Genomic DNA, 10,863 nt, shown 5'->3' with positions numbered 1-10,863 from the left:
CCATTCTCTGAAACTGCCCAACCGAAAAATCTAAAAAAAAATCAAGAGGCTGCCACTGCATGGTGCCTAGGTTACGAAATATCCCCCATACCGATATCGATTCAAATATAGTTAATAATAGTGTGTTACTATAATTTTTAGTAATTGGCTGCAAATCCCCCTTAAGTTCATTCTAGCATCGCGTAATGTAGGGTATAACATAGAGCATGATCCTACCAAGTTTAGTGGAAATTGCACTATTACTAGCAAAGTTATAATAGGTCAAAATTGTCGCTTCTTTGCAAATTCAATACTGAATGTGGATATTCTGACGTAATATATGGATATATTACGTGCTACGTACTAATGGGGCAAATGCGCACTCAAGTGTCATTATAAAATAAATAGACAAAACCTTTCATACCTGAAGGGACTAGATTGCGGTTTCCCGACGTGTTAGATTTTATTATTAATACAAATCTGTCGGTGTGTAACAGAGGCAACACCCCAAATTTTCATTTTCCCAGCTCGGAGAACTGCGACTCCCAAGGAGAAGGTCCTTGATATCACCCTACCAACTAACAATGGGATTCTTTGGATGGAAAACTGGGGAGTGTCTAACCAGAAATGGATACTTTTCAGTTTAGATCTTCTGGCTGGCAGATCGACTGGAAGAAGTTTGGTCAAGTTATCAAAAATAAGAAAAATCTGGTGCGCAGATTGATAAGATTGGAACGGCAGACGAACTATAGTGAAAGGTCGAGGTTCTGGAAGCATTCAATGCGGCCTTTAAAGTCTCATGACCTACTAAATAGAGCTAGCAGATACCGCTATCGTGATAGAATGAAAATCTGTCCAGCCTGAGGGAACTGACCAGGGAGGTCTTCAACATCTGCTGCAGGCATAAATACTGGCATACAATAACTACCTGAAGAAGTACAAATCGGCCATCAGGACTGTCAAGGGGCGGTCTTGGTTGGACTATTGTCAGAACGTTGAGGAGCCCATCCTTTCTTAAAAAGCCAGAAGGCTCATGGACAGCGTCTTCCGGTGAAACCTTGGAGCTGGTAGTTTAGCCACACTTCCCCGCCAGTGAAGAGGACGTTGAGTCAGAGCGTTGTTTGGAAGATATGTAGCCGCCCCAGCCGTGCGAGACTATCAAATCGGTAATTACCGAAGATGTGTGAACTCACACTGTAACAAGTCACCCCTCTTCCTTTCGTAGACGAAGTGACCCTTTGGAAATCCCGAAATCCGTTGCATTTAAAGTATAAGAGAATAATGGAATTCATTATTCTAACAGATACGCCCACAGAACATTTCGATTGGGGTAAATAGTTTTCTGCTGTCTGAACCAGGTGACCCCGCTTATATTTGCCATTTTAAATTGAGTGTACTAATTGGTTCTAAAAAATGTGCTGAATTTAAGCCTTGGGGTTTGTGCCAAAGTGTGTCAAATTAAAGCAGGCAGTTAGCTCGCTAGCGGTTTCCTAAATTAGAGAGTAGAGGTATGACCATTACCTTATGATAAAACAGGAGTTTTAACAGTACATAATTATTCGTTACCGTGTTTCAACCTTATCGTCTGTGTTTTAGAAAAGATAATTCCAGGGTACAAACTAGTGTTGGAAATACTAAACACGAATATTTAACCCCTTCTGTAGTAAGTAACCAAAAAGTCCTTTGTTTTCAGGTGACAATCTTTTATTGGTTCTCCTTAGATTACTTCGAGGATTGCAGGAAGGAAGTCATAGAAATGGAGCATTTTGAACCTGAAATTGCTGAAATAGTCACGAAATACTTGCACAATGGACGCATTAACCTTTGTGCAGATACGGTAATGGATATCTTCCAAATGGCCATTTTCCTACAACTGGATGAGTTGTCGATAATTTGCGCTGGGTTCATGCAAGACTCCGTGAATTTGACCAACTGCATTGCATTCTGGAAATTTGCAGGTAATTAAAATTTTCGTAGGGCACATGTACAGTGGCAATTTGGGACTTAATATCATTTTCAGAATTCTACTCTAGGCATCCATTACAGATCTATCTTCAAAGGTTTATATGCAATTCTTTGAATGATGTGATGACGACAACCGATTTCCTGGAGTTGGAGCTGGAAAATGTAAGTACAATAATAGAATTTGTTTGGGTGCCAAGCAATAACCGCGTCTTATCTACCCCAAAACCAGATAAAGCGTTTACTCAGTGATGTCAGATTGAGATACTCCGAAGTTCCTAATCGTTATGAGATGATCTACTCAGCTTTAATGCAGTGGATCAGACATAATCTGATCCAGCGGCGACCGCACTTAGGAAGCCTCCTGCAGTTAGTAAGACCCGAGGAGATAAGCAGAGATTTCTTTGAGGAAATAGTTCTAGACAACAAATTGATGTTAGAAAGTATCGCTGCTAGCCACTGGCTGGTAGAAAATTTCAACTTTTAGGAGAAATCAGAAATAATGGACGATAGTAACTGATTTTATATGTTTAATGTTGGTACGTAACCTATTATGTATGGATTATCATAAAAAGAAATCTTTTAATAATTTAAAATCTCAATGTGAGTATAATTGATTAATCTCGAAATCAATGATAAAATGCATGTTCAAGAAAAAAGAAGTTCTGTTTACAATTTTAACAAGTCGAAAATAGGAAGCTGGAATCTTCAGGTATAAAAAGTTCTCTCTCATTTTGTGTGTTATACCAATATGGGTCCAGCGGCCATTTTCGGAATTTACCGCTGTCACTGCCATCTCCTGTGCAGCTCCTTCCAAGTGGCTCTTCGGGAGCCGGCAACACTTCGGCCGGTTTCGCCATCCTTCTCTGGTAGAGACAGCCTAACCAGAGCTAGCAGATCTAAGGGAATCATCCCCCCCCCCCGGATTTTGTCCTATATACAATGATCACTCTCAGCGCGACTGGCGGGTAAGACGCACTCATCCTTCTCTGGTTCACCATGTTGTCCAGTGCTCCCGGCCAGACAGCAGCCGCCTATAGAAGAATGAATTTCACCACCTGACGACTAGATTTTGGCCCTTCAATATTAGGCATCATCCTTCGCAAAGATAAGTTGGTTCTTGCTGCCTTTTTGGGCGCATAATCCAGGTGCTCCTTGAAGCTCAACTTGGCATCGATCATTACCCCCCGGTGTCTGATGATTGATTTTGAAACGACCTCGTTATTTCCAACCCGGATGTTGACAGCATTGTTTTTCCTGCGGTTGGTAATAAGGATCACCTCCGGCTTATCATCCGCAAGGTTCAATTTCAGCATTTGTAGACATGCTGTGATGGCATGAATAGTTTCACTTCCATAAAGTTAAACGTCCTGGGGGTGTTTCGCAACTTCTACGTTGCCTCCTTTTGCAAGCGGAGACTTAGCAGGGGTCCCAGTACGGAGCCTTAGGGAACATTTGCTTTGACAACATATTTCTTCTTACCGTTGTCCGTCCAAAGAAACCTCTCCGAGAGGTCACTCTTCTTAATCCAATCCTCGTTTGCAGAGTTACTAGCATTCCTGATATCCAACGTCACCACCACGCAGCACTTACCAACGGCCAACGCCTCCCGAGCCAGGTTCACAACCTTTGCTATTGCATCGACTCTTCTTCCTTTTCTTTAGCCTTTGTCCCGCTCACAAGCGGGGTCAGCTCGTCGTGATCGGTTTTGCCATTTGGCTCTACCAAATATCTGATGTGAATGCAATCTTGAGGCTTTTAAATCCCCTTCCAGCGTATCAAGCCGCCGTTATTTCTTCCGGTCTTTTGGTTGTTTACCATCGACTTCGATGTTCACATCAATCTTAGCAAGTGAATTCTCGATAGCGCTAATTACGTAATCATACTATCGAAGACACCTCTCTCGTAACTTTTCCACGATCGGATATACTCATTTCGGATGTGATCAAAACGTGTCACGCCACTAGTGCAATGCAACATCTTCGTCCCTATTACAACAAGACGCCATTCATTGTCTTTTATAATCGGAAGAACCATAGAGAGCGACAAGACAGACGACATTGCGGTATATTTTCGAGTTGAGACGGTCTCAGATACGCTGATTACATTGACCACGAGTTGTGGAACGCTACTTCATCCAGGTTGCGTTAATGCGTGAATCAATTTCATAACGCAGTTTTCCATTGGCTCCTCTTCCACCTACGATTCTGTCACCATTCCAGTCATTGCGCTAAGCATATGCCCCTTTATCATATCGTGTGTATATTTTCCCTGCCTCAGCCCGCCTTCTCTGTACGAGGATTTCTTCGACAGATTATCAGAGGTACTAATTGTTTTGCTTCCCACACTTCCTCTCATCCTCTGTGGCGCCTTTAATATTCCTATGCTCTCCTGGCCTTCCCTGCCACCCTAATAACTCCACCCACCCTTCCCTTCCTCTATCCACTTTCATGTGCACCTGTGCCGCCCTCCAGTTTAACTTTTTTGGAAACCACTTAGATCGCACTCATGACCTTGTCCTCTCTAACCTTCCTGCCGGGGGTAGCCTCTCACAATCCCCGCATGCCTCCTCTTACGTTGCCCCTGACGCCCATCATCCCGCTCTAAAGTTCGATGCTCACATATCCCGACTCCACTCTCCTGTCGATTGCAAGCCTACCAAGTTCAACTTTCGTAAGGCGAACTTCGAAGCTCTTAACTCAGCCCTGGCGTCAATTAACTCCTCTTTCCATTTACGTGTGACCAAGCTCTCAACACCTTCTATACCATTTTATCTGGAATAAGATCCTCATTACGTCCCCTCCTCTCCTAAGTGCTTACGCTCTTACCCTGTCTGGTTCACCACTAAAGTCCACAAAAAACTACGTCAAAACGCACTGCAAAGAAGAAGTTCCTATCTTCTAGAACCTATGCTGACCTAGTTTTTTTTTTTTTAATCTCTACGTTCCTCGGCCAAATCCTTAATAGGCAATTTTAGAAACGAATATTTGACAAGTGACACTCGCGGAAACCTCAAACTTTTCTGGTTCGATATTCGCAACTCCCGCTGTCCTGCACAGCTAAATTCTTCGTCCATTAAATTCTCTGCTCCTTAGCTAACTCCCCCCAACTATCTTGTGATTTACTCTGCCGCTACTTTTCCTCAGTCTACATTCGCCCTCCTTCCCCCGAATCCCCCCCCCCCCAAAAGTGGATGCAGCCTGCACCGCATCGCCTACCATTCCCCTTCTTACCCCTCTCCTTGTCGAGAACCTCATTGGCAAATTTCATGCCAATGCCGGACCTCTTTTTGCTCAATACTGGTAAGTAAGTGTCCGGATAGCTGAGTGGTTAGAGCACAAGGCTGTTGTACGGAAGGTTGCCGTTCAAATCTTACTGGTGGCAGTGGCATTTGTATCGTGATTTGACGTCGGATACCAATCGACTCAGCTGTGAATGAGTACTTGAGTCAAATCAGGGTAATAATATCGGGCGAACGCAATGCCGACCACATTGCCTCCTATAGGGTATCCTGTAGTGTACCGTTACGGTCTTGAATGAAATGCTCTAACACACTTCAAGGCCCTGATCCAATATGGATTGTTACACCAACGATTATTACTATTATTATTACTGGTAAGCCCATCTCCCTTCCCCCATCCCTTATTTTTAACAATCATTTTCTTGACTTGTGGAAAGAGGTTCTCATCGTTCCCACACAAAAGTGGCGATCGTACGCGTGCCGTGAATTACCGTCCCATTTCCCTCCTCTCTTCCTGTTCAAAAATCTTGGAACGATATGTCAGCGACAGGTTGTCCGCCCACTTTGGCAACCATATAGCGAAAGAACAACACGGCTCTGTTAAGCGTAGGTCCACTGCCTCCAACCTGCTTGACTTTACCAACTTCGTCGCCAGATGTCTAAATTCACGGCAAGAAGTAGACACCATTTACACTGATTTCGCTAAAGCCTTCGACACTATAAATCAAAAGATTCTTCTATCCAAACTCACGTCTCTAAGCGTTCCCGTACCACTTTTTTATGGCTTGCCTCTTACCTTTCCAACCGATGCTGCCGCGTCTCTTTTGACCGATGCACTTCCCGCTCCTTTTCCCCTCCTTTGGTACCCCACAGAGATCTATTCTGGCCCCTTTATTATTTTTATTCTTTATCAACGACCTTCCCCCCTCCTTACCTGTCCCTGTTTAATCTTTGACGACGATCTTAAGCTGTTTCCCGCTATACGGTCGCCTATGGACTATGTTTCCCTTCAATCTAACTTAGACACTCTGGTTCGTTAGTGTTCGACTAATAATTTAGCGCTAAACGTCAGAAAGTGCTATTCTATGTGCTACCCCCTAAAATCCTAACCTACTTCTTTCTCCTACTCTCTTAACGGACATTCCTAATCCTGCTTAAATTCCACTCAAGACCTCAGAGTCACTTTCAACAATAAGCTCCGCTTTGACACCCATAGCCCCCGAAGTCACCAATCGAGTAGCAGAATTGTCTCCCCTGATTTTCACTCCATTCAAACCTTGTAAGCTCTCTTCAATGCCCTCATGAGGAATACCTTCGAAAATTGCACCGTGGTCTGGTCACCTTCCCGTACCGGTGATTGTCTTGTGCTTCAAAATGTACAACGTAAATTCAACCGCTCCCTCTTCTTTAAGAAATGATTCCCTCGTATGGACTACCCCTCCCGCCTCCGCTTTCTGAATCTTCCCTTCCTACAACAGCATAGATCTATGCACATTTTTTAAACTCTCTTCGGATCTGATGGACTGCGCAGCCGCTAACGGCATCACCTGCCATCCTGCATCTTGTAACACACGTAGGGTAGACATTTTCAACGTACCCTTCACAGACCTCGAGGTCTACTTCCATTCCCTGATTCCTAAGCTTTGCCGAAATTACAACGCACAACAGTTTGGTCCTTTTAACTACTCTAATTTAAGTAATTTTCTCCTCCTCCTGAGGACAATAAGTAATTGGAGTTTATTTATTGTCCGTTAAGTAAATAAATAAATAAATTAAATTAAATAGGCTTATAGCCTTGACCCGAGGTATTTAAATCGCTCAATACTGGGTAGGCCACTGCCGCTGATAGTGATTGTGCCTATTTCATGGGGATCGGTCGTCAAAAATTCAGTTTTATTCAGATTCAATCTGAGACCGTATCGCATGAGGCGATCATTCCATTTTTAATCATTTCTTCTTTCTTCTTCCGAAATCGCCACTATTTAATGCGCGGCGGGCCAGTGCGTTCCTCATGCTGCTTTATCGGTAGTTTAATTCACAGGATGGCAATCAACGGCCGATGTTGAGGTGCGATGGTCTCATAGGGAACGGCTTTGCAATCCGTGAGGGTGGTAAAATGTCGGCATCTCATGAGAACATTTGTGCTTTACTATTTCTAGTATCAAAATGTAGGAAGATGAGACAATCGTTTGGTGAACCATGCATTCATAAGTAGGTAGTGGATGTCTGCAAAATTGGTTATACGCTCGCTACTCTCATTGCGCACCTTTCCCCTATGGCACCTGTTACCTGGCCTTTTCACCCACATGACCATTAAGGTCGCCGGCTATTATGATATAGTCGTCAACGAGCACATGGCAAGCCTTTTCGTCCAGAAGTTGCGAAAAAAGTTGCATCTTTCTCGGCATCAGGTCGACTTGTTTGCGGCGCGTACGCGGTGAAGAAGTGAATAGTGCAATCAGCTGATATAATGGTGAGCTTCATCAGCCGATCATCAAATCGTTTGACTTCTTTAATGGCATCACGGAGTCCCTCTGAGATGGCAATGCCAACACCATATTGAGTGTGTAGGCTACTAAAATAGAGAAGTTTATAGCCACTTTTACCGCGTTCGCGTTTAATGGAAAATATTTATTTATTTTTTATAATGTAGGTACATGTCTAAAGTTTTTATTTACATTGTTTTGAAGATCAAATCTGTTAGGTGACGTCCCCCATTCTCCATACATTGCGCAAACCGATTTCTGGCGTTTGTCATGATTCTTGTTAGCATAGCAGGTGTTATGTTGGCAATTTCTTCTTGGATGTTGGTCTTCAAATCTTATAGGGTTCTTGGAGGGTTCACATAAACACGGGATTTCAAAAAACCCCATAGAAAAAAATCACAAGGGGACAGATCGGGAGAGCGTGTCGGCCATTCCAAATCGCCTCTAATTGAGATAAGGCGCTCTGGAAAGTGTCCCCTTAAAACAGCCATTGATGCTCTTGAAGTGTGTGCTGTTGCGCCGTCTTGTTAGAACCAAGTGTCCCCCAAATCCAAATTTTCTAGCCGTGGGAAAAAAAATTGTGTAGCATGTTTACATACCGAACTAGGGACCAATAATTGCAGCTGAGGAAATTGCACACCACACTGTGACTTTGGGTGAATGCAAAGGCTTTTGATGCAATTCTTGAGGGTTGGTGTCAGCCCAGTAGCGCATGTTTTGTTTGTTAACCGACCCACACAAATGAAAATGGGTTTCATCGCTAAAAAGACAATAGCACCCTCCGGAACGACATCAAGAAGAAGCTCACACGCGTTCATCCGAGAATTGAAGTCACGTTCTGACAGTTCCTCCACTATCGCCATTTTATAGTGATGAAAATGAAGATCATCACGAAGAATTCTTCTCACACAACGATCGGATAGTCCAAGAGCAGATGCGTGTTTGCGCGCAGAACGCCGTGGCGATCACAACATTGACGCTCTCACTGCTTCAATGTTCTCAGGTGATCTAACGGGCCGAGGGACTCCAGTTCTTCCTTTTGTCGCACTTGCAGTTTGTCTGAATGTAGTGACCCATGTAACAATTGATTTGCGGTCTGGGACGGGAGCCAACGGGGCTAAATTAAAGCGATTCCGATGCACGCTGTGTTGCAATAACATCCGCTTGAAAAGTAAACCTCAACGGCAAAGGCACGCTCCTCACTATTCCAACGCATGATGGCGACTGAACCATGTCGGGACAAAACTTTACAGTATCCCCTCTTGAACGAGACCACTAGCGCTCCGCTATGACATCAACTAACTGAGTGGCGCGCATTTTAAAAAAGGAAATTATGCTGCCGCACCGTGTACATACCTGAAGCGCACAGCTTCCGGTATTCCGACTTGTTTTACTCAAATCATAGCCGTAATATATAATTGACGTCTTATGAGCAGGTTTATTAATTGACATCGCGTCATCTTCTTGATTACCAAGGTTTAGGTTGCCTCTACCTTTACGATGACCACAATTCTCAATAATATGAAGGAAGTATCTCCTAGTCAAGAAATACACTTACTTATAATTCCATTATCTGGTAATTCAAAGTAATTACCTTTACGTCTGCCCGAGAAAGCAAGCCAGCAAAGGAGACAACTTTTAAGGATATCCCGATAAGCTATTGAAAAATCATTGAACTTTTAAGTCCCCATAAAAGTTATGGGAAAAACATCTTGGATACCTTTCCGGAATTGTAAAATTTGTTTGCATTTATAGATTGGGAAAGGGATGCGATTCATCATTCCAGCAGGACTAGTAAAAGAGAAAAGTGCATAGAAGGCGTTGATTTCGGAGCATTCGGAGTTATATTAAAATTTAAACTCTTTAATTTGCTGATACTTGTGGTAAGCGGGTCCTTTTCTGATGTAACTTCAGTTGGCCAATCGCACCTATAACCGTTATTTATTCCCTTATAGCTTACTTTGAAAAGGAAATCATGGAGTTGGATAAGTTTGACCCTGAAATTGATGACATGGTTATGGGGTACTTGTACAGTGGAAAGATAAAGCTGACTAAGGAGACGGCAGTGAATGTCTTCAAAATGGCTAATCTGTTAAAAATCGAAAAGTTAAGGGCTATCTGCATTGCCTTCGTGCGGGAAAAGTTGAGTTTGCAAAACTGCCTTCAGTATTGGGAGTTGGCTGGTAAGTAATTGATAACCATAATAGGCGTAATCACACTGGCTGCGCATGCCTCACATCAACTAGGGTAATAATATGCATTTATTTTGTTTTTAGATGTGGACCCAGAGTGCGAATTCCGAACTTACGTTCAAACATATATCATCAAATCCTTGAATGATGTGATGAACCGCACCGATTTCCTGGAATTGGAAATGAAGCAGATATTACGTTTACTGGGAGGTATCAAAGTGACACAGTCCGAACTCCCTAATCGCGCTGAGCTAATCCACTCAGCTTTAATGAAGTGGATAAGTCATAATGTACCCAAACGGCTTCCGCACATAGGATACCTCCTGAGGTTGGTAAAACCGCAGGAGATGAGTGACGAGTATTTCAACACGGTCCTTTTAGAAAACGAGTTCATGAAGAATAATACTGATGCTAGCAACTGGGTGTCAGGCGTGATGTTAGGGAGACCCCCAACAAGGTGGTGGCACAGGCTATAAGCCTGGCCTGTACTATGCAGCTACTATACTACAATATGTGTTATTTCTTCTTGATTAACTTCATGTCAACGGATTTGATTTTTCCGTAATCATTAAAGACAATAAATAAAATAATTTTAGTCTATTTGTTTCTCTTCTCTAAATATAAAATTTATATACATTTTGGACTAAGATCGTTCGTCATAGTCCTGGTCACTATCTGTTCCGAATCTGAATCATGATGCAAAGAGGAATTGGGTAAAACTTTGCTTCGGTGGCGAAGGATAAAGTTGAAATCGATGACTGGCTGACAGGCGCGAACGATTTGATCCTGTACTTCTCTTGGAAGTATATCTGTGTAATTCCGGGATTTGGTCGGTAGCATCATCACCTGCTGGAGCCACCTTAAGCCCACCTCGTCAGTGCACTCCAAATGGAGAAACCTATCACCAAAAACCTTGATTGTTAAATCGTGACTTCATTCCAGGCTCCAGCATTTGTGTGTATGTGTGCAGATGTGTTGGGCTTACATTTCTTGCGCGCATCAC

At 43.1% G+C, this 10,863-nt stretch overlaps 2 protein-coding genes across 2 annotated transcripts; both read left to right on the top strand.

Annotated features, from left to right (window-relative positions):
* Nucleotides 1-1,446: 1,446 nt before the first annotated feature.
* On the top strand, nt 1,447-2,603 carry LOC119659548 (kelch repeat and BTB domain-containing protein 3-like). The gene is made up of 5 exons (XM_038067698.1): nt 1,447-1,487; nt 1,576-1,642; nt 1,701-1,937; nt 2,000-2,106; nt 2,174-2,603. Exons 3-5 carry the CDS (start codon nt 1,736-1,738, stop codon nt 2,426-2,428), a joined length of 564 nt encoding a protein of 187 aa, XP_037923626.1. The 5' UTR covers nt 1,447-1,487; nt 1,576-1,642; nt 1,701-1,735; the 3' UTR covers nt 2,429-2,603.
* Nucleotides 2,604-9,405: 6,802 nt separating this feature from the next.
* On the top strand, nt 9,406-10,460 carry LOC119659547 (kelch-like protein 41b). Its single transcript, XM_038067697.1, has 3 exons — nt 9,406-9,551; nt 9,624-9,851; nt 9,945-10,460. The coding sequence occupies exons 2-3, from the start codon at nt 9,644-9,646 to the stop codon at nt 10,334-10,336; spliced, it is 600 nt and encodes a 199-aa protein (XP_037923625.1). The 5' UTR covers nt 9,406-9,551; nt 9,624-9,643; the 3' UTR covers nt 10,337-10,460.
* The last annotated feature ends 403 nt before the right edge of the window (nt 10,461-10,863 follow it).

Source organism: Hermetia illucens, chromosome 6 (genome assembly GCF_905115235.1).
Source record: "Hermetia illucens chromosome 6, iHerIll2.2.curated.20191125, whole genome shotgun sequence".
Taxonomy (NCBI): domain Eukaryota; kingdom Metazoa; phylum Arthropoda; class Insecta; order Diptera; family Stratiomyidae; genus Hermetia; species Hermetia illucens.
Note: the sequence above shows the minus strand (reverse complement) of the source record. Positions and strands in the feature narration are given on the sequence as shown.